The sequence below is a fragment of the Gallus gallus genome, chromosome 2 (genome assembly GCF_016699485.2).
Source record: "Gallus gallus isolate bGalGal1 chromosome 2, bGalGal1.mat.broiler.GRCg7b, whole genome shotgun sequence".
Lineage (NCBI taxonomy): Eukaryota > Metazoa > Chordata > Aves > Galliformes > Phasianidae > Gallus > Gallus gallus.
The window spans coordinates 46598369-46626065 of record NC_052533.1 but is presented as its reverse complement, the minus strand read 5'-3'; the positions used below and the strand labels follow the sequence as shown (position 1 = coordinate 46626065).

The window sequence follows — 27697 nt, the reverse complement described above, 5'->3', positions numbered from 1 at the left end:
CTTGCTTATTAAAATGTCATATCTCAATCCAGTGAATTCTTGCACTTCCCAGTTCTCTCCACAATACCACTGTATTGGGGAGCAACTGGACAGCTGTGTGGTGCTTAGCTGCCCGCCAGGTCAAACTGTGAGTCTGGCTTAAGAGAAAATCTGAAGATCCATTATGGTGAAAATAATGTTAGATAGACAGAGTGCCCTCTCAGACCACTTGCAAAAACAAAGCTGCTGGGGTGTGGGTGTGCTGTCCATTGGCCTGCTTGCAAGGTGTGAACTTTCTGGGCTGTAGTTTTGTCACTAATGGAGGAAGAGAAGTATCAAAACAGTGACCGCGGGGCAACCGTGTGAGCATTCATAATGGGTAGTGCCAGAATCATTAGTTTGGAAGGCTTCAGTTCATTGTCCTGCTGAGCTTGTGATGTGAGTAAAGCCAGAAAGAAAAAAAAAGCCATCAGGAGAGCACAACAAAGCCTGCAGGCAGTGTGCAGCAGAGGCAGCATGGAAATCAACCTTGACAGGAGACCACATTGTGGTTCTTCAAAAAAGGTAGGCCTGGCACACTACTCCATCTGGTGGGAGATGGCGCACTGGGCGAGATGGATACACATGCTCATAAATGCTATTTTTTTTTAATTCTGTTGCTGTGATACTTCATTTCATTTGCTTTATAAGAAATATTCAACTTCAAACACGACTCTGGTCACTTTATCACTGGCTTGTAAAAGAAAGACAGACAAGCTCTAAATAAGGGCTGGTAGGGAGCAACAATGGATGCAGTTAAGGAGATAACTGGTATTTTCATCAGAACAATAAGAATGAAGCAAAGACCAAACATCAACAGCAAAGCAAAACATCACTGAGGGGACGCCTAAAGCAAAGAGACAGAAATGTCAAAGCAGCAACGAGTACTCTAATCATAGAATCATAGAATCGCTAAGGTTGGAAAAGACCCACAGGATCATCCAGTCCAACCATTCGCCCTTCATCAATGGTTCCCGCTAAACCATGTCCCTCAACACAACATCCAAATGCTCTTTAAACACCACCAGGGTCGGTGACTCCACCACCATCTCTCTGGGCAGCCCATTCCAGTGCCTGACCACCCTTTCAGAAAAGTAGTATTTCCTAACATCCAGCCTGAATCTTCCCTGACTCTTCCCTGATGCAGCTTGAAGCCATTCCCTCTCGTCCTATCACTAGTCACCCGAGAGAAGAGGCTGACCCCCAGCTCACTACAACCACCCTTCAGGTAGTTATAGAGAGCAATAAGGTCTCCCCTGAGCCTCCTCTTCTTTGGTTCTTCTAAAGAACCAAATTTACGGCCATATAAAAGCTGGTTTGATTTTCACCTTACCCATTGCAGACATCATTCCCAATTGTAGCGTAGATAACTATGGCTGGATTGTCCAACAGTTGGTTCCTGGCCAAGCTGAAAGGTAAATCAGCAGCATATTAGTGGAAAATACATTCTGAGTGCCTGAATCACATGCTGCATGAGTTCATGCTTGGAAGTAGTTTGTCCAGATTTTGCCAGTGCTCAGGTGACTACGGTTCTAGGTTTTTTTTTTTTTTTTTCTTTTCTGTAGTTTTATATTTTAATCAGGGTACTCACATATTATTTTTTTCCTTGTCCCTTTTGCCCCTTATGGATTTTTCTCTTTCATCGCCTTTCTTGCTGGCTTTGTATCTTTGTACTATTCAGAAGCCAAATCAAGTAGTTTCATTTCAGGGCAAAGACATACATCAAGCTGTGAAGTCTTTAATTAGAGATGGGACAAGACTATATGTATGGCTGACAACTACATTTATGGATAGGATTGGGCACAAGATCAAATTAGGATGCGGTTTGAAGTTCAGCACTAGAGAGAAATGATGCAATAATGTTTTTTTTTCTGCAGGGGAGAAATGTAAATCTTTTAGGAGTGAACTTCATCAGCATAGAGAAGGCTAAACCAAACCCAACCATTTCATGGCCATCAAATTCATCTGAAAAGGAATGATTCTTCCTCTCACTGTCTGGTAGATACTCAGTCATATCCATACAGGGATAACACTCCAGGCATGCCCATGTCGGTCTGCACTGGTACAAATCAGGACCCATAGGATAGATTTAAGGAAAAGCTCAACCTTTTCCTGAAATCCATGGAAATGCCCCACTGGCTTCAGATCAAAGCCTTGGAATTGGTAATATCCACATTTAATGAGTTTTTTCTCTCTTAATGAGTGTTGGTACCATAGAGGAAATAGACAGCACTTCAGAGCACCGTGGCCTGATGAAGTTGTGCTTCTTGAGGCACTTGTGGATAATGCATTCACTGCAGGGCTCTGCTGCTTCCATCTGAGGGCATAGAACCCGCACACACACTTCTGTACCTGAAGTCAGCATTCAGAATCCCATCAAACACTCACCTTTTTATTAAACTGAGGAGATTTCGTGAAGAACCACCTGATCACATGCAGCGGGAATAAGAGGAACAGTAAAAAAAGTCATTACAGGGACAAATAAAGGGAAAAGCAAAACCCAATTCACTGCACATTTCTAAGAATGTAGGAGGATTAAAAATAAAATGAGAGGAACAAGTACCTCTGTAACCTTTTTGTGTACCAGCACTAGGAAGTAAAGCTGCATCCACCACCTGCTGACTCTCACCTGAGCATCTCATCAGACTGTAGAAAGTCAAATACTTACAAGTGCTGGGTTGTTTGGATCTGGCTTAATCTAGATCTGGCAGCTTCTTCCCATCTGTTGAACATAGTAGTCTCTTGTAAACCAGCCAACCTGACTTGTCAACAGTTGATCTACTTTTAACTTTTCCTATAAATTGCAAGAGGAACTGTTCTCACTCTCCTAAGTGTCTCACAGCTATGTCACACTGGGAGTGATTCAGGTCCTAAACATAGGAACCAAGAGCCATTTTTGACACACCATGGTACCCAGGATGCCTGCAGCAGGATTGGCAGATACAACACAGGATGCCTATGAGATTGTACACTTCTGGAGAGGCAGCTGGCAGTGGGAAAGATTCTGTTAAGACCCTCTGCTACAGCACTAGGCACCGATGTTGGGGTGTTTGCATTGCTCCTGCCACTACTGGCAGGCTTATGAAAAGCAGTATTAGGCCAGCTGCAACCCTCCATGAAAGCTTTGCATTTCATTAGCAATTCACCCAAATGGTTGGGTGCAACATTTTCCTCCTCCGGGAAAAGAACTAGCTAAACCTATGCATCTGTAAAGGTCTACTGCATTTCGTTTATGCCTTGAATAAGAAAATAATTTCCCAATCAAGAGAATTTTTATGCATAAAACTTTCTAGCAGACCTTCAAAGGCTTTGCTTATGCATCCCAGCTGTCCACAGCATGCAAATCAAACTTCATCACCTGCAGAGCAAGAGTGGCAGCAAAAAAGCAGCCAGGAGAAGCATGGTGTTTTGTTCAGGATTGGACTGGGACTGTGACAGCAAGCAGCTAGCCCACCCCACTGCAGCATCCAGGAACATGAACTTCAGAGGAGCAGGCCCTATGCACTGCACTTGCTTTTATTTTGTAGTATTTTCACTTTCTCTCTTTTCTCCCTCTTCTTGTATTACACTCTGCTCAGCTCCTCCCTGCTCTCCACTTTTTTCCACATAGTGCCTTGAAGCTTGCTTTGAGGAGCAAATGCGGTCCTCCCGTGGTTTGAGGGGGGAACGTTGTGGGCAGAACATCATTAAATCTCCACTGGACTGGTGTTGTGAAAAGATCTAAGAGATAAACCCCTAAGGTAGCAATAATACACTTTGCATTTGAATAGGAGTGCCTTTGTTACTATCACCAACTGTATATATCACAGAATCCTTTGTGTTTTAAATAATCCAGTTCTTCCAGGCTAAAAATGAATGTCTCTCTCCGCTGTCTCTCTCTTGAGGGTTGCTAGTCCAAGTAAAATCCACTTCTCCTGTTGAGAAGCCCTTTTCAGTAGAAAAAGAGCTCCACACAATCCTTAGAAAACAAGGCTTGAAACAGAAAAACTGCTAGCTATGTTTTTTTTCTGTTTAATATCCTTTCTTTCAGCAAGAATTCAGCATCTCTCTGTTAAGCCACTCTTCAGCATGACTCCCTGAACTGAGGCTACACGGCTAGTGCAAATAAATTAATTGGGATCTCTGGAAACTAATGATGTATTTGCAAAAGGTAAGAGGCTCATCTTGGGTAGGTGCTACCTCCATGAGCGTAAATAGTTAAAAGCAGATCAGCAATAGCACAGTTATAAATCAAGTCAAAAGACTGAGAAAATGAAGGGCTTCCTTTGCTTTTTTTTATGGGCAAACTGAGTTATTAAGGAAGTTTTTGTGATCTAGGATGCAATTCTGATGAAAATATTCAAGAGAGAAGAAAGAGATCAGGCAGGACAAGTACCTGTACTTCTGCTACCCTTGCACTGCAGAATGCCTGCCGTCTCCTCCTGCACCTCTCCCTTGGTCACTTTCCAAACATTTTCAGACTGGTGGCACTTTTGGTGAGGAGTCAGGGTTGGTTTTACTTCCACAACCCCAAGTTTCACAAGCCTTGAAATTCTTCTAAGGTGTGCTTTTCTTGGTTTGCTTGCTCAAGCCCTTGTACGGCTGACAGTGTGGACCTGCACAGATAGAGTCTGGGTCCAGATAGCACTAAAGGTGCTGCATGGCTAAGAAAGGCTTCTGCTTTCTCATCTTTTGTTCCCTTATGCTGTGAACACAGTTAGAAATGCAATCGTGTGAAAGAAAAAAAGTCTCTGATTTTCCCCAACTGAACTCTGAACACAGTGGAATTTCCAAGACAGCCAAAATCTAAAAACAAACAAACAAACAAACAAAAACCCCACAAAACCATTTTTCTTTCTAAACTGGTTTCAAAGCCACCATGAGGTATCTGGTTCTTGCTTGCTCAGTGAGCCATGGCGCACATTAACAAGGCTGATTTTTTCTCATCAAAGGCAAAAATCCCAAAGAGACAGATGAGACTACGAGTGGCGAAGTAATATACAATATAACCATGATCTTTAATAGCGTACAGTGTCCAACTATCTCATGGAAAACATGGATGAGAATTGCAAAATTTTTGTGTAATTATTTAGAAATTCTTTAGAAGTGAGGGTATTCACTTTCTCCATGTTTACTTAATGATATTTTGGAATATTTGAGCAAATTGTTGTACAGACAGGATGCTTCTATCAAAGTAGAGGGTTTTCTACATGTGCTGGCACGCATGTAGGAGAACAGTCCAATTCTACACCTGAGCTTCCACACCCAATCCTCACATCTTTGGATCAACCTCAGTCAGTCAAAACCCAGAAATAACCTATGGACTGCAAGCATGTGTGGAGAAGCCACAAGTCAAGACACCAAAATCATATTGAAAAAACTTGCTGTGCATCCACATTGGCCCACAGCTCCAGAATTTCTCTCTTTCATTGCATCTCTCCGGGGAAGCACTATTTTTGGAGGAAGGGTATGTTCCCCCAGCTGGGGCTCAGTCAGGCTGGTGGTCAGTTTTAGCTTCGCTGATACCAGCAGTGCCAATTTAAATCCTCACATTCTGTGAAACTATTATGCTGAACAAGGAAAGAAGAGCAAGCCTTTTACCATACTGTGTTCAGTGTGATGATTAAGAGAAGATACCAAGGGAAGATACTCTGGGATTTTTTCTATCACTTTTGTAATTTTTCTCCTTTTTAAATTCCCTTCTCAATTTTCTTCACATTCTTTGCCTTGTCACAGGCTCCTCTCCTTTTGTATCATGTAGGAGTCTGCAGTCTAAGTATGAGAGAGAAGTATAAAAAGGAATGGTGCATACAATGAGATCTCTTATTTTATTTAAAGTTTGTGAGGGAATTGGGAAGATAGAAGAAAGGAAGGCACGTCTATTAACTTAAATAGAGGAAAACGGGGTGATAGGTTATCAGACATTGAGGTTAACTGGATATAAATGAGAATGGTTGCCCTCCTCTAATTTGGCCTTTTTTAATTCCCTCGCCCGAAAAGTTATCTGAGGGATAGTGACCATGAACGCCACCAACTGCAAATGCCAGGTGAGTAGGTCAGGATTACCTGTAGCTAACCATGACACTGCAAACATTGCCAAAGGGACCAAAAGTCTCTGAAACATCCCACTTGCATCAAAAAGTAGGAAAGCATACAGAGGCATTGCCGGTGACAGAGGTACTGGTATCCAATGGAAAAGCTCACCTGAATTTTGAAGGGAAGCCTTGTGTCATGCTGCCTCTTGAGAAACGTATCCCACCCAGTGAGACAACTGTCTGTTGGGGCTGGGAGCTGGAGGCATCAAGCATTTAGCAAGTTTCTAGGTAGCATCAGGGGCAGCGGTGCTCCTCACATATGGCCATCAGGACTCATTATCAGTGAGGGGAAATATCCCTTAAACTAAATCATCCGCCCAAGGAGAACAATTTTTCCCTCATTTCTGCAACCAGATTTCTGAGGCATTAAAATTAATTAAATATAATGCAAACAGAATGTGATAATCACAGAATAATCACTTATCTTTTAAACATGCTGCTGGGAACATCATTTAGCCCAGCGCACGATAGCTAACAAAATAAACCTTAATTTCAAAGGGAGATTGCTGTGTCCCTTCACGAAAGCACTTTGACAAATATAATCAAACTCAATTTTGAAACAACTCATAATTTCTTTTCACCCCTACTCTTCTGTTTTGAGGGCTATTTTAGGTTTTCACTCCTAGGTAGTGACCTTTTTTAAAGTTCCCACTACAAACAGAGGTATGATTAATGAAAACCCATGCTCTTGTACCAGAAGTGTCCCTCAGTTTAAACCATTCTTCCCTCTTTGTGGTGTTTATACCTTAAAGGATTCGAAGCCAGAACAGTAATCCCTTTTAATCTTTGCTGAGGTGTTTTAACATGCTGTTCTCTTGAAGGAGTCAACAGTTCCTCCCAGTTCAATATCATCTGTAAACTTAATTAATAAGCACTCGAGTACTGCGTCCAGATTAAAACACTGAAAAGAACTGGCTGTAAAATGGAGCCCTGGGAAATCTCACTAGAGCCTGGCCACCAGCCTGATGTAACTTCACTATGACCCTTTGTGCCTGATCTGTCAGCCAATTGTTCACCCACTGCATTATGTTTAGTCTACTCTTACGCTGGACACTTTGTCTGGAAAGATACTGTGAGAAGCATTTTCAAAAGCTTAACTGAAATCCAAAACGATTACATCTACTGGCTTCCCTTGGTCAAATAGATGGGTAACCTTGTCATAAAAGGAGATTCACTTCATTAAACAGGACTTTCCCATCATGAACCCATGTTGGCTGTGACCAGTGATGTCATTTCTTTTCAGGTGTTTTTCAGTAACTCCCAGAGTAATAATTGGTACAATTTTAGCAGGCACTGAAGTGAAACTGACAGGCCTGTAATTATCAGGATCTCCTTTTCTTGTCCCTTTTGAAAATGGGGATGTTTATCAGCTTCCAGTCAACCGAGCCTTTCCAGGTTCCCAAGACTATTGAAAAATAATTGAGAGAGGTCTCACAGTGACATCAGCCAGCTCTTTGAGTATGCTGAGATGAATCCTATCAGGCCCTATCCAGATGCAGCAGCAAATCTAACGTAATTTCAGGGTTGGCTGCAAGTTTATCATTACCGCAGTCATGATCACAGATCCCACCATCAGTGCTGAAGACAAAAGAAGGCATTATATATATCTGCTTTGTCTGCATCCCTATTTGGGAGGTGACCATCTTCATCAAGTAACAGAATAATGTTATCTTTGGTCCTTCTTTCTCTGTTAACATATTTCAAAAAGTCTTTTTGGTTGTCCCTCACACTACTGGCCAGCCTCAACTCTAATTGAGTTTTGACTGCATGTACCTTCCTCTACAATAGCAAGCAGCATCTTTGCAGTCCTGTCACATTGCCTGACCTCGCTTCCAGTGTCCATACACTTTCTTTCTCTACCTAAGCTGTAGAAGAAGATCCCTACCAATCAACACCTCTCCCTTGAGACACTGTTTACAAGGAACAAAACCAAGAGGGCACCTTGACTCCTTTAGGTCCTTAGAAGCATAATAACAACAAATTATGCCATGTAACAATGCTTACAGAATGATGATTTACTCAAAACATTGTTTTTGAGCTTTACTAACAGCCCTACGAGTTAAAAAAAACAACAACAAAACTGCCAAATGAGTGTAACTCAGCTGGACACACAAAGAAAAAGTGTCAGCAGAAGTCCTTCATTAAAGTGCATATAGAAGTGATCAAGGACAGATGCTGAGTTAAATAAGTGCTGGTCCCTATTTTTCCACAAGACATGTAGGCGATTAGGATGGGGTTTCTCTTAGTTTCCAAAAGATGCTTATTAAAGTCACATCAAGTATCAGAGTAATAGGATTTCTTTTTAAAGGTGAAAAAACTTAACGTACCATTTTGGGAAATGTTCTGTAAGTCTCTGTGATTGCAGCGATTTCTCCTGCGTAAACGTAGATACAGAGAGTCTGTCCAGCCTCTGAAATAAATTAAGAATATGTGAGCTGCTAGACTCATATGATGTGGATGAAAACCCATCCAAGGTTATAAAAAGAAGTATGTTCTTGACCCTGAGCAACTCTGTTCACCAACTGAAAATATAAGTCCATTCTACCATTTCTATTTTTTCTGGTCATAAAATTCTATCATTCTGAAGAACGTGGCCTAAAATGGAAGACTGAATATTCTCTGAGAAACTGTAAATGGATGGTGAGTTTCTTTGGAATGTTCATTCTGGATGCTTTTATCCTGATTTTTCAGACAAGGTCTTTAAGAACCTGTTTGTTATACGTTATTTATCAAAACAATCCTGTTGATTGCTCACTAATTGGTTTTTCAGTTGTCTGCTGTGGAACAGTGAAAAAAAAAAAAAAAGGAAAAAATACTGGCAGGGCATTCATTTCCCTGTGACATAAATCTCAGGTGGATTGATCTGAAAACCACTTCTGCCTTGATTTTGGTCAGTTTTCTCCTGCACTGCTGAGAAAAAATGAAAATGCAATGAAAAGGATAACAACTCAAAGAGAAGCTGATGAGAATGCCATGCTCTGAGTCACAGGTACCTGGTGATTTTTACTGGGGCCATTGATCTTGAGGTACTGAGGTTTTCAGATGATTGCGATACCATGGCTCAAGAACAGTCAATTTAGGTGAATGCAGAGGAACATAAAACAACGGTAAGTGTTGAAATCAGCAATAAAAAGTAACTACCTACATAGAAACACTTGATAACACCAACCATTAACCATGCAATTGGCTGCACAAGGAATGCAGGAGGTCTCTGCCTTTCAGCATAGCTGAGGGGGGATGAGGGGAAGCAAACAAAACTTCTTGGCTACAGAATTCACTCCTCAGATAGTCAGTGATGTACAAGCTCAGTGATTAGGGGGTGGGAAGGCTGGGCCTAGGCCACGTTGGTTTGCAATTCTATTATTTCAGCAGGCCTAGAGAGAATGGAAGCCTTTCTGCAAGCGGTGCTCTCCCAGAGCACGTTGCCTGCTGGTTTCCTGCAGACTCAGTTGTTGTGTTGGGAGATTTTGAGCTGCTTCTCTTTCAAGTGCATTGAAATCCTGAGCAGTCCTTTTTTTTCTTTCCAGACATGGAAGAGATTAAAGAAACAGGCTGAAAATTCAACGCTGATCCAAGGCCTATTGCTGGCAATGCCAGGGTCAGTGCTAAGATCTGGTCTCTTGACAATTTCAGATCTTTTGCCACCTAGTTAAATGCTGAGTACTGAGTAGCCGGATGTTGTAATCGATTTGTAAAGGCTGGTTTTGCTGGTAGCCCTGAAAGAGGAGGCTGCATAGACGTTCCCTGTTACCTTGTGAAGTGGTATAGAAACTTTAAGCGTATCCTGTGCAGGTAGCTGAGGGAGCCCAGTTTGTGCACAGGCAGAAAGAAGCAGAAAGTGCAGCTGCACGGTACAAATCATAATTTTGCTGGAACAGAATATATTGTGTCAATTTATAAGTTTCGTTGGTAGAAGGCCTCTATAGGCTTGGCTTCTGCTTGGTTTGGCATTTCACTGGATTCATGACCTACCTTTGATATATAAACTAAAAAACATCCAGAACTCAGGCAAAACCAGGCACTGTTGATGAATTATATCCTTCAACTCCGGCAAGAGACAAGAGCCTCTTAATTCTGGTCAGAAAGATGACTGAAGAAAATACTTTTTTTTTTTTAAACTTAACAATTCAAAATGCTGACATTCCAAGGTGTTCTTATCATGTTTGCACTTTGTGTTCCTTCCCTTCTACCTGAGACTTGGACTTCTTTTCTCCATCTATCCCAGCAGTCTTCTCCATTTAAAAGAAGTTGTTCAACAAAGCAAATGAAGTCACATGATTTTCCCAACTATTCTTTTGCTACTTTCTACTAGATATGAAAAGAGAGAAAAAGAAAAAAGGAAAAGAAAAGAAAAAAGGAAAAGAAAAGGAAAAGAAAAGAAAAGAAATCAGGGAAAAAAGGTCACCCCACCCACAGAAAAGGAAATACCATCAAAATAGCCACAGGTTATCACTTATTCTACTGTCTCAAGAACAAAAATAGAACAGGAGAGAAGGGTGCAAAAAGAAAGGAAAATGCTGATTTTTGTTATTCTAATCTATTTTTTCCTTCTCATTGCTTCAGAAGTTTCAAAAAAGCAAGATTTCATTTTTTAACCTCTTCCTTTTATTTTCATCCTTCCAAACTATAATTTGACCAGGTCTAAAAGCACACAGAGTTTCAGGAAGACCAGGCTAGGTTACTGAGAAGTGTACATTTACTTAAGGTTTTTAAAATGTTGCCAGATTTGAGGGTAACCCTGATTTTAGAAACCCATCTGTCCAGCATTTTTTGTCTTTTCTTCCAACTACTGCTTTTTTGTTGCTTTTGAGGCTCACTACGGCTTCTCCTCCCTGTCCGTTAGCTTACCCAATGGTGGAGTTTAGGAACCCAGTGATCTCTGAGAACTGGGGCCAGTCAAGCTCATCAGTGAAAGCCATGGGGAGGTTAGCAAACGATTTCTGAAAAAGAAATTTTTAAATCAACCTAATTTCACCTTTACAGCCAAAGATTAGCAATTACAATGATGGCTACAGTGGTAATTATTTAAGAAGCTGACTCTTGTACAGTGGACATACCAAGAGGCAGAGAAGGGAAAAGCAGAACCAGGGGCATACAGAGATGTCTGAGTTGCATCTACCAACACGCTTTGATTTTGGAGGATTCCAAAGCTCTTCCTGAGTTGCATCACATGTTGCAGATGGACACAACCAAGATAACAGCTGTTTGCTGCCTTTCCAAAGGAGAGTACAGCTGGACAAAGGAAGAGATGGCAGTGCTGTGTCCGCAGTCTTTCTGGCAGATGGATGGGAAGACAAGGATGATGCTGAACTCACTCCAAGCTCCCTTGCAATCTCCAGCAGCATGAGCTGTGAGTATCCAGCCCTTAAAAACCTCCGCGCTGCAAATGTCTTGTACTTTCACTGGTCTTTGTCCCTAATTTATTTGTTTTTAAAATGACTGCCTCTGCAAATGCTCTGTGTGAACGCACACTCAAAGTGAAGTACCCTGTTTGTCTACCTTTTGATTTGCAACAGTGCAAAAAATGGTGAAAGGTGAGAAAAATGGCCTCCAGAAACTATGCTACTGCAGAAGGATGGAGTAAATTTGCAGCTTGTCCTAGACTGGGCTGGGCTCACAGGTATAAATCCAATGTGCTCAAACTGAAAAAACTGTTGATGAAAATGGCAATAACCAAAAGAAGGTCAAAACATAAAATAAGAGAACTTACAGGCTGGTTTAATCTATGTAATTTATTAGCTTCATTTTCTTTTAAATCATTTGTAGGGTTTCCTTAAGCCTTCATGGCTATCAACAGCAAGCAGGCAGAAATTCTTTCTCCAGCAGGGTCAGAATTAACTGAAAGCTATTCTCGGTGTCTCAGAAAGTCTTTATTCCCACAAAATTATCATTTAGGCAAATAGGAGCTTTACTTGAGTATACGATTACGGGCTTTATATGTAAGAGGCTGGGGGAAATGGAGGAAAAGGGGAGGAGAGGCAAGAAAGGGGGGTAAGGGGGATGAAATCCTGAAGCTGGGCTCAGTGCAGCCTAATGCGTGGCAGATGCCATCATAAAGCATGTAAGAGCGTATTTGACCTACTTACAGTGGCTCTGCATTAGTTACCGAGGTGAAAATGGGTCTGGCTTAACAGCTTTCAGTGGCTTCTCTCCCATATGTATATATGGGTTCTTTCCTGTAGCTGCATATATGCATCTATACACATCTGCGTGCATATTTTAAAGACTGGAGGGAACTTCTGAACCTCCCCCCCTAAAATGTGATAGCTTTATGTGCAAGCAAATGCTTAATCAAGGGGCTAAGTGCAGCTTGGTCATTTGCTGCATTTACCTCCCTGTAGACTGGCTGTGAAGACAACAGAAATATTGAAAGAAGTAACTTAACATAGGACAAGCTATAGATATGGTCTTGTATCAGATACATCATACACCTGCATAGAGAGCCAAAATAGTTTATGTATTTTTCTGTGACCAAGTCTACCATTTTTTCATACTATCACTCCAGAATAATGTTTTCATTGGACAAAGACTATAATAATTTTTAACTGTTTTTCCCTTGCAATCTTAGCTTAAATATGAATTAGCCAGAATCTAATTAAGTTGCAAATTGCTTTGGAAAGGAACATTTGAGCCCAGAATTATAGCTGCATTTGAAAGCTGTAGGTAGGTTTGGCATTGACACTGCTCCAGGAAAGTACTTAAAGGCAGACTTTTGAAGATATTTCAGGGCTGAAAGGTGGGGATGAATGGTTAATTTCAGATGAATGCTAGACCTTGAACGTGCAGAGTTGTAATTTGGAAAGCACAGCCTAACAGACTGCCTTTTGCTTAGTCTCAGATGCAAATGTGGCCCACAGTAGAGCTGGATCTATACTGACTTCTAGCTTAAAACTCCCCTCAGCACAGCCCTGTTCAAATACCATTCTCTAGCCTATTCTGGCTGAGAAACCATGCTTCAGCCCGTGTGCCAGATTTTAGCAGAGAATGATTAGAAAGTTATTCCATTCCAGCTTCAAATGCTATATTTGTCTCAAACACCCTAGATGGGTCTCAATTCAAAGGAACCTTTCCACCTCTTAGATGTGTCCTAGCTCAAAATACACCTCCCCGAACCCTCCTCTTCCTCTAGGACTGCAAAGCCATGGCTGATGCTAAAGACACACCAAGCTGTGCTGGACAAAGTCAGATTAAATGGAAGAGCGCTCAGCATTGCTAAGGCAAGACATTTTCAAAATCAGACCACAAAAGGGCACCAGAAACCCAATGATAATATGGCCATTTAGGAATGGCAGGTGCAGAAATTTTGACAGTGCTGAAGCATCCCTGAACTTGAAGGATAATCAAGTATTTGTGTTCATAGTGATTTTAACAGTGTTAAGTTCGTCTTGACAGCGCTACATACATGAGACAATGTTCTTATTCTGATTATGAAAATAAGCTTAGAGCTCCTGAGGAGGGAACGTGCCATAAATCATGTGTGGCATGCAAAGCTGCAAGGGCTATAAATGTGAAATTAGAAACATTATTACCTTACTTCTCCAAAATACAGCATCTGAGTAATTATAATGCTAGCTGGGAGAAACTTGGCTGCAACTCACCAGATTTACCGAGAAGCTAGAACATGTTTTGAATAAGATTTTCACGGAGCAAATTGCTGTTATTTCTACTGGGGCTGAAAAAAGAAGCGAGAGGCATAAATGTTTCTCAACTCAAATGTAAAGAAACGTTGCTTTTTATATTTTATTTTCATAGGAAATATACAGCATTAACTTGTTCTTTGAACGAGATACGCAAAGATATTGCGTTTGTGGGCAAATAGATATTTACTGGATTACAGATAGATAGATGAGGGATTTATTTTCGTCTTTATTTAGCATGAAATAGAGATTCAAGAGCTTTTAAATTCATCTTCCTAGAGAGGATAACTCCAGCTCCTTTATAAATATAGTGCTTTTATCTCCAGATAAAATGTTTTCTGAAATGAGATTTAAAAGTAAGCTCCTATCCCAGACATAGAACAGAAAAATGCTGCATTTAGTAGCTATTTGGAAGTCAATTATAAGCAGATGGACAGAGCAGCAGGAGCGCAATATCCATGGCTAGACACACCAGTGTTTTTAACATTAAAATTCCATGAAAAAACATCCACCTCAGACAAAACCAACAGTATTTCTTCTGCTTTGTTAAACCTCATAAAAGCACGTCTACTGCTTTACGCTTACATTTTAGTGTCAGAATTTTGATGTCAAAGGAATGAACATTCAGCTCAGTTCTTGCTGAAGAAAGGAGAAAGGGCTGGCAGACCTAAGGCCGGTTGACAAGAAGGAAGCCAAAATAATCATCTCCTTCGTACAGCTGAATAACTCCCTTCCTGTAATTCTTCTGCTTGGGGTGTTTGGGGATTTAATGGAGCAATGGCAGGTTGAGAACAGAGCCATGTGCTCAGCTGCCTCTGCAGGAAACATGCAGATAGGTATCCTCAGGGGTGTTTCCAGCATTCTTTTCTCGGTGTTGCTGCACTTCAGACATATTTTGGGACCCAGCAGAACCATGCTGGTGCAAAACTTCAAACAGAGGTAACTACAAATTTCCTGGTGCTGTTGCTTCATCATTGTTAATTTTCAAATCTGGAAAAATAATGTGCTTATCTGAGCTGAAGCTTTCAATGGACACCTTCCACAATACATTTTGTGGGAGAAACACACATTAACGTGAAGGTAACTTCTCAGATAGACAGAGATGTACAAAGCCCAATATATAATCTTATACAGCAGCTTCCCAGCAGCAGCCTTTGAGCAGATAGAGCAAGGATCTAAATCCCAAAGCTGTTCAGCCCAAATCAAGTGCTCACCTGGTCATCCTCTGCTGGTCATCCAGTTACCCAAATGACAATCTGAGCCCACTTCCATGTAGAAACTTCTCTTTAATATTCTCATTCTTTTCTCACTCAACTTTGCTGCTCGTTTGCATGGTAGCACAATCAGACAAAGAACCAGTTCTGCAGAGCCTCTTAACTGAATTCTCAGCACCTCTCCTCTAGAATTATTTCCCCACATAATTAGCTCTAAAGCAGGAGTTAACAGCTGCTGCTGATGTGGTGCTGATTAGCAAGAGGGCCCACAGAGTTGTTAGAGTGTAAATTTTACTTTACCCTTGCATCTGTAAGTGCCTGTGTGTGTGAACTTGTGTAAGGATAAATACGAAATACATTAAAATACATTAAATTTATAAAGCATATAAAATAGATACGTAAAATACAGAAAATCGGTAAGGCAGTAGAAAACTGAATTTCCTAAATCTGAATTAAGAGGCACACAACGTTTTCCTTGGAAAGTAGTAAAATTCTTGGGGGGAAAAGCCCTACTTGGAATTCCATATTGAGGGCTGAATCACCATTGAAATGGAAATTAAAGCTTTGAACTCCCTCTACTATTGACTACAAAAGAAACCATTTCATCAACTAATTTTCCAACATGTCCTATCAAAGAAATTTTGTCAGAATCAGAGAGAAATGTCTTAAGCTTGGCAGCACTGCAGAGCAGCAGGTAGACAAAGTTAATGCACTATCCTCTCCTTTCAGAGCCCAGATGTCAGACTCCTCTTGCTGGGGTCCCAAATTAAGGGTGGTTCTGTGAGATTAGTATTTAGACTCTCTGCACCCTCTCTAATCACAGAACCAGTCCTGGGTTTGCTCAGAAATTCTCCTTGAGGAGAGCAAAAAGAAAGGATGGAAGTCCGCTGGCCATGAAAGGCATACTGTGACCAGCCCCAGAGCACACTGCTATCTTTTCGTTTTTACGGGAAAGGAAAAGCATGGCCTACTGCTTTAACCCTTTCACTTTTGCATTTGAAAGAGGGAGAGAGAGAGAAAGAGAGAGGAGGAAAGGAAGATGAGAGGAAGGGGGGGGTCATTTCTTGGTCAGATATCTCTCTGCAAAGTTTTTGGGTGGCATGCAACTAGACACGTTTTTATTCTTCTCTCTCTTTGAAGAAACATCCAGAACTTTTAAAAGCTCAAAATGACTGTTTTCAGTTTGTTAATTAGACCTACACAGGAAGGACATTTACCAACAGGATGTTACACTATTTCTCAAGAAACATATTGCACTTTCTTGACCCCAAAGTAGAAGTTGCTGCTATTGACATTCTACACATAGACAGAGTAAGGTACAGAGTGCAAGAAAGAGGGATAGGTAGCAAGAAAGAGGGATAAGCAGCAACAAATTCTGAATTGACTCAGAATGTTTTTTACTAGTAATTTTGTTCACAGGTGATGCTTGCCTTAGTTAGGATTAGTTGCTAATTAAATAACATTTTACCATTGCTAGTGCTTAAACACTTGTCAGTTTACAGCACTAAACTCTGTATCACAGCATTAATCTTTATCTGCTGTATGTTCGTTCAGTAGAAACGTTTGAATACAGTTGTATTTAGCTTCTCCAGTTTCAGCAATACCTTAATTCCTTTTATTTCCTACACTGTGGGTGAATAGAATGACTGTGAAAGGCCAGAGAGAATATGTCTTTGTCCTTATTTCCCCAGTGCAGGGCTCATGCTCCAACTTAGAATAATGGAATCGTTTATGAGGAAAAGACCCATAAGATCACCAAGTCCAACCATCTCAAAACACTACCAATTCCACCACTAAGCCATGTCCTTAAGCACCACATCCACATGTCTCATAAACACCTCCAGGGATGGGGACCTCACCACCTCCCTGGGCAGCCCATTCCAGTGCCTGACCACTCTTTACATGAATAAATTTTTCCTGATCTTCAGTAAAAATCTCTCCTGGTACAACTTGAGGCAACTCAGAGCAACCCTCTCTATGGGAGAAGAACCATTTCTCCCTTTCCAACCAGCCCTTGCTCTTCCCAGCACACCAGCCAGCTGGATTTCAGCTCTGAGAACATAGATTCATTGGACTTTACGTAGAGAGGACCATGCAAGGTGCTCAACAGCCATCCGACAGCAAGAAGGGGCAACCAGAACATCATCTGCACTCAGGCACTAGGCCTTGATAATTCTGCCTTAGCATGCCAACCAGCTAGTAGAGAAACACTTTTTAAACCTTCATATCAGTAACAATAAAGTGCTGACATAGTCTAAAACTGTTCTTGCCTTCATGGCTCTGCCACCAGTGTTACTGCCAGAATCATCATCACCATCAGTGTTATTACCATCTTTATTAGATAAGATAATCTCAATTACCATTAGTGCTAATTTATTATGCTCATCATCAGCTTTGTCATCAGTGTCATTCATCTAATAATTGCTCATAAATGTTTAACAAAGAAAAACAACAGCTAATTGGCAATATTTAAATCAGCTCAGCTCTGGGAGCAAAAGAGTGAAAATGCATGGAACTCTCAGACCGACAAACCTACGAAAGCATCATAACTGCAGAAGTTTTGGGACAAAGATTGTTCTCCAGACATTTTCTATATTGCACAGAGGTCAGTGGAGGAGTAGTGAGAGTTCGACAGGGATGGAGGAGTTCTGTTCACCCTGTGCAGAGGACATGACACAGACCAGGGAGCACACAGCAATGAAGGACAGGAGCACGCCTGTGCATTTATCCCCCACTTCTAACTACCGTTTGCTTAGATGATCTTTTCTCCTGTTATCTTATTCAAATTAGTGACCTGCAAGAGCTGAATCTCAATGTGATCCACAGCTGGGTGAATTCTGTTGTTCAAAAATGGGAAATGCTGGGATACTGCCTAAAGAAAGACAGACATTGGTGTGCTAGTGATGCTCTACGCTCATTATAGAAGCTGTTTCCTTTAGGACAAGTCCACTGCAAACCCCTGGTGATCCCTGCATGCCTGCAGATACGTCTGTGCAACAAGCTACAGAGTCTGTGCACTGCAGTCCCCCATCCTATTACATATATGCCACAGATGAGGGAAAACAATCCAGGGCACATATTTCAAAAGCAGGGAGAAAGCAAGCAGTGATTTTGGCAGGTCAGGTGCAGTTTCTCACCGTGGACATCTGCGTGACGGTCATCCACTCGGGTGGGATGTGGAAGTGGGCGCCAGCCGAGTCTCCCAACAGCACCACCCCCTGTGAGTCTGCACCTAATTAATACACTTGGTTAATGTCATGAAATGCTCCCAACAGGTAAAGCCCTACTAAGAGAGTAACAAGACAGAGCATGGAGAGCAAACCTTGAAGAACAACATCCACATGATTGCAGAAAAGAAAAAAGAATGTGCAACATTTTGCCTTGCTCATGAAGACAGGGAAGCCTACTGTCATTCCCCCACATTGACAATGATCAGAAAAGCACTTGAATATGAAATGAACACAAAACAGACATTGCTCCTTGTACTGGCTTTAGAGACTCACCTTTGCAGAATTTTTCCTCGTAGGGAATTCCATCTTTTGGATCCACGCCCTGTTGAAGGAGGGAAAGGGCAGATGAATGTCTCTATCCAGTGCTCGAAAAATGGTAACGCAAAATGGAAGCTTAGAATTTAGGTTCTTGAATGTTTGCCAGTCGGAAGCACTGTGTCGTAATAATGACACTTCCCACTAAATTATTCTAATAAGTTTACGTACATTTGAATTAATTATAATAGCTATAATTGAAATAATCACAAACCCTCGTAACTGCTTCCTCTGTGTTCCCTTATTTTTTAATAAATGCAATTTTATGTGAATGTCAGAGGAAGTAAATAAGTGGAGTAATCCAAATCAGTTAATAAACCAGAACAATAAAACCCCAACATTTATGGTGTATTGCAAAAGGAGGAAAAAAAAGAGAAAAAGCAATCAGGAGGGAATTTTAAGATGTAACTTCATTTACTTACCCATATGCCATTGCAGTTAGAGTCGCTTTTCACATCCCAGTTATCAGGACTAAAACAGAATTAGAAAGGGGTATGCAATGTTATAGAAAATAAGGGAAAGAAGGGGAGGAAATCAGATCCTTTGTGCCATTTTCCATGCAGAATGTAAAATAATTAGAATTTCCTTCTTGCACAGAAGGGCACCTTACTCAAAGGCAATGAGAAATGCTGTGCCCTCTCACAGATTGCCTAAAAACAAATATGGAGCTTGTCCTTTACAAAGCCACAATTGTTTTGAGCAACTAAATTATCTGAAATAATTAAAAGCTTTACCGTCTGCCGGGGTACACGGTGGTGTTTTTGTCATCACAGTCTCTGCCGCGCCAGTGATAGCCTCTCAGTGTCTACAAGCCAGGAGGAACACACAAATAGGATACTCTTTGTTATTCTGGTGTTTTTAATTTAAAATATCTAAAATGAGAATCTAACTCGAAGTGTAGGGATAAAGCCCAGTAAATGGGTCGTATTTCAGGGTGCCTTTACTGAGCTTTAATAAATGGCACCTTGCACACTTTGGTGAAGAAATAAACTGGGAATTTATTATTTTTTTAACATGTTGTTACTTTACCTCTTCTAAATTCAGTAAACAGACCACTTAGCAGCAGAGCAATTTGCTTCTGCTGGGAGCACAGCTTCATGCGTGCATCTCCCCAGCTGGCATAAATGAATGACTGTGATTTCATCCAGAAGCAAAGAAGTCTTTTATGACAAAAAGACAAACTTTTTTCACTTCCCTCCTATACCATTTTCACATGAATTAATAAGGCTTTGCAGAAAGCATGATGAAATCCACTGACGTTCTCAGTATTAAAGGATTATTGTACCAAAGGAAAGGTTTTGCTTACTGGGAAAGTACTAAATTTATCTCCATCAAAATCTTCAAAAGGCAGTTTATTTCTTAGGACACTATGAAAAACAAAAACAACAAATGCAGTGTTAACATATGGAAGGAAACCTATTCAGAAAGAGAAAAAGTGTTCAGAATAGATAAACAGCTGGCATGTTGTTTGTAGATCCACGCTCAATGCTAGTTCTCTGCTTGTATTTCAGCAAAGTGACTCTGCCCATAGGAGCAAATTCTGATCTTCAATATCTGCTGACCGAGGGACCAGTGTGAGGCTGCAATAGCAAACCCTTAGCCTCTAGCACAAACGGGGGCACCGCATCAGTGGTAGAAGTAACTATTCCTTTGGAAGTGAACACCACACTCGGTGTGGCGCATCTGGTAAATCTGCCAGATAGGAAAGAGTGGCAGAAATGTTCTACCTGCAGAAGAGCTGCAGAATGGAGTCTTAGCTGGTGGAAACTTTCTTCCTCTCTTAAAAACAAATGGTATATACCCATATTCATGTGCCTACCAGAAGACTTTACACCATGTCTTCTGTTACGTTTAACCTAGAGACTTGCAGTTTCCATACCAAGTTGTAGATACACAAACATATGCTTATTTTATTGAAAAAACAAGCTTTTGGAGAAATAACCTGCCTAATATCCTTGGCCTTTCTTCAAAGCTCTGACTCAAAGTTAGCAGTGACATTAAGCGATTCTTCCTGTCCACCATCCACCCAGCTTTCTTAAATACCTGGAAAGTTTCCTATACTTGCAAGTGTTGCTTAATTCCCATTCTTCACATATCCTTAGTTTGCCTTAAGTCTGGCAGAAAATGGGTTTTGGCACTGAGCAACACAATGGAGGTGTCTCTGGGACTCCAGAAATCTCAGAAGAAAACCGGCACCTCCTAAGGTGTCATACCACTGTGCAACAGAGAGCTCTGCTCTGTGACAGAGCATATTTGTCCTCTTGGACCTGCTGAATGTATGCAAATATTTAAGTATTGCAAAAGCACAGGCATCCCTCCAAGCAATCTTACCCACCTGAATTCTATGCAGCCTCCATATGCACTGCCTGGGCAGTGGTTTTAGGAAGGAAAGGAACAGCAGTGAAGTACAGGGAGATTTGTTAAAGGTGAGGATTATTTTTCTGCTTTGAAAGAAACAGATGTACCACACTCTGTTCCTGGCGAAGGACTGAAAACTTTATACATACTATTTAATCCTCTCACACAGGTCAGCCAGAAGAGGAAATGCACATAGATTTGGGAACCCCACGGTGCTTTTCTGGAGGGGAAGAAAATACAAAAACCAAATACATTAATTCATAGAGGCAGCGTGGCCTGAGATACTGTGTCTGTCAAGTCCAGAGCTAAACCATGTATTTTCTGCCCAATAGCATCTGAAAACACCAACAACTCCACTAAGGATGCCACATGCCAGAGGATTTGAGGATTTAGACATGACGCAGCAGTCAACTTGGGGATTATGACTGAACATTTTCTAAACCAAGTACATTTACTTTCAGAGAGCTGTAAAATTGAAAGGAAGGAAGAAGCTCTCATCAAACTGCCTCCTGTCATGCACCAAAGTTATTTTTTTCACTCTTTGTAAAATCATCTATTCTCATCTTGAATAAACACGACAGTATCTTGTACTTAGCACAGAACTAGTGAAAGCAACACACATTGCAGGCTAAAAAGCTGAATTCCGCGCACTTGGTGGGGAGCTTTGGATAAGCCAAAAGTCAAGAGCAATCCCAAAGAGATGAGAAATAGGGGGGATCCAGCACGTGCATAGAATGCCTTTGATTTTTAATGAGATTTTCTTACCTAGGATCTCATAACTAGTTTTTATCTGCTAGCCCAGCTGCTGCAGGATGAACTTGTCCAGAATTAGTAGACCACAGGCCAACCCAGTGGAGGTCCCAGGTAACCAGGAAGGTTCAGAAACTAAAAGAGCTCTTCTTACTTAATGTTTGGGTTAGAAAACACTGTGATGCATTGCAGATCAAGCCCACAAATGCACTGTGAATGCGGTTTCACAATAAGTTCAGGCAGTCTTTAAACACCAGGAGCATTCAGGTGGCCAATAAATATGGAGGGCTAGTTGATGCACAGTCTAATTAACTGTATTCACAAAGGCCATATTCAGCATATAAATCTGAAACAGCTGAGCAGATGGACATACTCATTACTTTATGCAAAGGAGGGTAATTATTTATATTGCCATAGCACCTCTGTCCTTGGACCAACTCTGTCATGTTACACATTTTACATACACAGAAGAAAAGTAAGATAGTCCTTGCACTAATGAGATTACAGCCCCCATCTAACATAAAACAGAAGGTAAGGACTACATACGGCTTGGGAGAGGACAAGGAAAAGCTATTAATCACCATGAGGGGCAGCAACCACAGCATGCAAAGCTCTGAGTGATGGAGAACTCCTAGAGGTTGCTGAAGGGCAGCGAGGCAGGGTTACATCAGTGTGTTGGGCACTGCCCTGCCTTCCTGTGAAGGAAGGCATTTGCTTGGGCAGTTAACAAGGAGGGAAGGGAGTAGTGATGAGATGGGGAAGCCCCCAGTGTAAAGACAGGAGGTAATGTTTGCACCAGTGGCTGAAGAAGAAGCAGAAGCAGAAGATGAAAAAAGTTGTGCTGCGCTTGTAGAAGCTCTGCAGCACTGGAAGTGGAGTAGTGACAACGTACTCTTTGATGGACACTACAGAGAAATCAAAGAAACAAAAGGAAGTAATTCAGGGGAACCAAGAAACAAGAAACCTGAAAGAAAAGAAACAAAACAAAACAAAACAAAAACAACAGCTAACTCTCCTTATTTCTGTCAGACTCATATGGCAAGGCTGGAGTTGTGCAGGCTTAGAGGTGACCAAAAGCTTTGCAAACCTTTGTACAGCTTCCAGGAAAGAATTAAAAATGACACTTTCCCCACCTCCTCCATGTAGGATTAATCTCAATGCTGCCTGCAAAAGCACTGGAGGCTCTGAAAACTTTTCATTGTTCTAAGATTTATGCTGTCTTCATCTAAGCTGTTGGCTTCTTACTTCAGCCTAAATCACAGCCTGCAAAGCCTTTGAAGTTAAGGCACCCAGAGCCCAAACTGTGCCAGAAAGATGAAATTTCCAAGAAATAAGTTAATAAAGTAGGCCTTCTTTTATTCTACTTTCAGGCTTCATTTAAAGTTTATCATTTGCTGCGAGTAGAATAAAACCTTTCCTGCCTTCTTCTCAGCTAGTTGTGAAAATTGCTGCTGCCCCGGAGCTCTGCAGCCCCAGCACACTGCTCAGCTCTGGTGGGAATTGCAGGCATCTTCCAAGCGGAGCCATGCGGTGGTTGCAGGGTGAGTTTTTGGGAAGAGGCACCTTAGTTTCCCAGTTGGTGGGTGGGAGACTGCTCTGAGCCCCGCTTGGCCCTGCAGCCCTCTTTTGTTTCCCTTCTGTGGTTTTCCACTTCTCCTGCTGCAGGGATGTGAGTTATAGACAACACGTAGTAGCTACAAGATCGCACACACAGAGCTTACTCTCATTAAATACTAAAGGCACAACTCTCTTCTGCCTGAAGTAATTTTTTCACTGCTGTTACTCAAAGATGCCTCTCCATCCATAAGAAAAGTTAGTGCTGGAGATGCTCATAACAACCAATAACAATAATATTTTATTCATGGCCTGTTAGCATTCCATAATGACATTTCAGTAATTATTTTAATTGGTTTTATGAAAACAAAAAGCCCCTGATGTTTGTTGGTGCTCGGTTTAAATGAGTTGCTCACAGATGGCTTACTACATTTAATGAATGGAGAAGCTTATTAGATATTTTGGGTTGCAGCATTTTCCACCACATCTCTGCATCTGGAAGATACCTTTTCTTTTTCCCAAACCTACGATGTTCCTAAGAAATGCCCAGTAAATACAATCCCCTGGCAGCCAGGCAGACCTCCCAAACTCCTTAGCACCAGCTGTAATCACCTCTGTTTTATGCACAGTCATGCACAGCTGCTGAGCAAAGATGGGGACAGTTAACATGCAGGAACCTCTCCAGAAGGCTGGGGAGTTCTTTCTCCAAACATGTCACAGGGCAAAAGCACCCAAAATGGTGGCTATGAGAAAAAGGATAATTTGCTGTCTCCCTCCAGCATGGGTCAAAACTTAAAAGAGGTCCTGTTATATCCCTAGAAGTGTTGCTATTATTAATTTTCTGCCTTTAACATGTTTTTCTTAAAGTATCATTGCAAGAAACACAAGAAACATAACTGCAGGAGAAGTGCAACCAATGAGGTGATACTTGTTTGAATTTGATCTGGCCTCGTGCTGTACAGTTATGTAGGCTTAGAAATCCATGCACTGGAGAAAGCCAGCTATAACAGGGTCTTGCTGCTCTTAGCCAGGGTACTTCCTAATTGTCCTTTCCATCGATGAACCAAGGGTGTAGTGATGGAGAATGAGGAGGTACAGGAGCACTGTGTAGCAGATTAAAGTTCATGGTAGAGCACTGGTACATTGGAAAGAGACCCCATTGCACCAAGAACTGTTGCCAACCATGCCAACCTACTTTGGAGACCTCAAAAGGACATGGTATGTTCTGTGGAGGCCAGTCATGGCTCGTCACACGTGGGACACAGCTTGGTGTGCAAAGGGGAAGAAAAAGAAAGGATCAGACTCCTCATTTCAGCTTGTGAAGCCCATGCAAGGGAGATGGGGAGCTCTGCATCCTAAGAGGCAGCAGCTGCTCATCGATCCCTCTCCATCCCACACCTGCTCCGGAGCTCAGTCTAACAGAGAGGACCTCCTTAGCTCAGAGAGTCTATCTGCAAGCATTAGCCTGTGGGCTTGCACCCTGGGAAGGGAATTAGGTACTGCATGTAATTTGAGAGGAAATCTCAGGCTATCAGGAGGACAGCACTGAACAGGGAGGAAAATGAATAAGATCCTGCTGGTTGCTGTTCTGCAGGAGCTGATATCCGTCTCTCCAGCGCATTGTTTATTTCCCTGGCTTCACAATTTGGCAATTGCCCAAAGGCTAATTAGGCACCTCCATTTTCACTTTTGTGAGTAACATCACAGTGAGGGTTCAGGAAGAAGCGATATCAATAATTTCTTCACAAACAGCGAAAACACTTGCTCTGAATTAAGTGCCTGAAGACAACTGGAAGCAAACTCTATGGCTCAGCTCATAAGTGAACCCCGTAGAATAAAAGCCGCCCTTCCCTTCTCTGCAACTGAGTAGAGATCCACTGTAAATCTGAAAACTGGTGGAGGTGGAAAATTTCCAATCCCAGCTTTCAAGTTAAGAGGGACATAAAAGAAAAAATAAGCAGAATTTGCATTTAGGCTATTGCTTCCTCATACACACGTCTACAAGGGCAAGGCAGGGATGGCTAGGGACAAGGAGGATGCATGAGATGTGGAAGAGCTGAGGCCCAGCAATGATAAACAGTTCAAGAAGTTTGAAGGAAGAACATCTCCAGGAGGAAGGGCACAGGGAAAGGATGAGTGGGGAAATATCTGCCCTTGTAAAAAAATCTAAGAAAAATCTCTGTATGCTTGTACTTTTTATATGCAAGTATTCAAGTGTGGAGCTGCACTAAGGAGCCCACAGATGATGTCAGCTGCTCCATGAATTTCAGATACATATCTTGGTTAGATATCAACAGTTATCCCTACTCTACAAGCAGTCCACATTTTCCATGAGGTTTTATCTGTTCTCCCCATATTTTACATTTTGTTTCTGTTATTTCCCTCTCCTTCTTTCTAGTCTCACTTGATCATGCATATCCTGCTCTTGGTAGGAGTGATTCAGCCATCCAACTCTATGATGATCAAGATGGCTCACGACTGGGCAAAATGAGTGGGGACTCACTCCCGATAAGATGCAAATACCGTGTAAAACACTACAGTGCCATCATTATCTTACCAGGTCCTTGGAATTCTTTAAAATCCTTTTTGCTTTCCATATTGCAGCACTCAGCCCCACCTAGGAGAGCAAGAACAAAACACACACGCAAAAACCAAACAGATCAGCATCATAGTGAATTACAGATTTTTCTTCCCCATTTTTTACTTTTTTTTTTTTTAATACCAGTCACAGCGCAAAAATGATGTGTGAGTCTACAAACTCATCATCAGCTACTTTTTATTGGACTAACAATCAATTATCTGATCACCCCATATGAAGCTCCAGTGGCTAGAGTTCATTTATTTTGCTCCAGGGCATCATTTATTTCCTGAGAGAAAGTCCAGATCGGTTTAAGAGGTGAGATTCATATCCTGACTGCAGCATGCGAGCTGCAGAACACTGACTGCTCCACGAATTCTGCTGAAAAACAAACCATTCCTTAGATGGTCAGGGAATAGATGTGCAATGCCGGTCTGACATACTGTGCTAGGTACGGAGGCAATATTTGATGTTGTACATCTAGGGGCTATACTTGCCAGCAGGGGACTAGTTGGCATGTGGGAACATGCAAAGGAGAGAATAATAACTCGAAGGTAAATCTTCTATTTGGATTCTGGGAAGGTTAGCTCTTTATTCTGGAGATAACTGATCTGTAGCAAGGCTGAAAATACTGCTCATTTGCCCTCTTTCAGAAGAAATTACTGCTTCTGTTCCATGGGCTTTGATGATTGGTTAAATATATACATACTGTGGACTCCTCCACATTCATAATATATGTATTTATTATATATTATATTATATATATATAATTTATATATATATATAACTATATATATATGAATCTACTTTTGAAAATGTTTCACATGGAAAGAAAAATCACACTGGTGTGTAACAAGTACATTAGTCCCTTGCTTCTGATCAACATGGTTAGTAAGAACAAATTGTTCTGACAGTGCCCAGCCTAAAGTACTGAAGTGTTTGGAAAGGGAAGAAAATATCCCTCAAGTGACAGCACCTTCCTGTACAGTGCATATGCCAGCCTGCAATATTAAAGCAGCATATATTTGCATTTCAAGCAACTGTTATCAACATTTCTTACTGGGGATAAAATTTAGCATCTCATCGTAATTGATTGAGGCAGTCGTCAAAGCAAATTAATTGAGAGATTCTAGGCTCAAAAATTTATAGCTAATATAAAGAGATAAGGAAGAATAAGAACAAGTAACAAGGAACAGAGATGTCTAAGTGTTTATATATATATATGCTTTATATATATGTATTATGTATTTGTGTTGATAATCTTATAAAAATCCAGATATGTCACAAACAATAGATAAGAGACGCTAGGAAGGAGCCAAGATAATGTTTCCTGGTCTCTTTCCACTGGGTGAGTTCTAAACCAAACACGCCTCTTGCATTTGCATACTGTGTATGTTTCCAAACGCTATTATTTCTCCAATAAAATACTTAAGGTTTAGATGAGGAAAATGGCTTTAAATTGGGTATGATGCATGAAGAATTTCCAAGGAGGTAAGATTTGCCAGTCTCTTTCTGCTGGGTAGGAGAGGAGAGCCCTTTCTTGCTCTCAGCAGCAGTGCACGAGAGTACATGGTTCAGACAGCTACAATAATATTGCACACAGAAAGTGTGAAAAAAAGAAAGAAAAGGCTGAATTGACCGTGCATGCAGCTTAGTAATGGCTCTGAAATGCTGAGGATGAGATATCCTCCCACTGCAGAAGTTACATCAGACAGGACTCCAGGGTGGCATGTGCAGAGCTTTCATCTGAAGCACCTGTACAGGAGAACACTGGCCCCATGGGGCTCCTGCAGCCCTTGGTTAACACCAGCACTTCGCTGTGAGCCATACATCCCACACAAACCCTCTTGCTGCGGCTCAGTGAGCAGCAGTCCTTCCTTTACATGAGAGCACCACCAGACATGGGGCTCCCAGAGCTCCGGCAGCTGGTGGACAAGGCTGTGAGGAGCACGGATCAGCCTGGTCATGG

At 41.5% G+C, this 27697-nt stretch overlaps 1 protein-coding gene across 3 annotated transcripts in view; it reads right to left on the bottom strand.

The window, feature by feature from the left end:
* The window catches only part of AOAH (acyloxyacyl hydrolase), a 69145-nt gene that overhangs the window by 21579 nt on the left and 19869 nt on the right, over positions 1-27697 (bottom strand). For all 3 annotated transcript variants that reach the window (XM_418835.7, XM_004939531.5, XM_004939533.5), the window contains exons 6-16: positions 25708-25767; positions 20996-21066; positions 19795-19855; positions 19223-19293; positions 18911-18959; positions 18447-18495; positions 18081-18175; positions 10941-11032; positions 8420-8502; positions 2407-2443; positions 1352-1426 (exon numbers count right to left, since the gene is read on the bottom strand). In XM_418835.7, the coding sequence (XP_418835.4) occupies positions 1352-1426; positions 2407-2443; positions 8420-8502; positions 10941-11032; positions 18081-18175; positions 18447-18495; positions 18911-18959; positions 19223-19293; positions 19795-19855; positions 20996-21066; positions 25708-25767 (743 nt within the window). The remainder of the gene's footprint in view (positions 1-1351; positions 1427-2406; positions 2444-8419; positions 8503-10940; positions 11033-18080; positions 18176-18446; positions 18496-18910; positions 18960-19222; positions 19294-19794; positions 19856-20995; positions 21067-25707; positions 25768-27697) is intronic.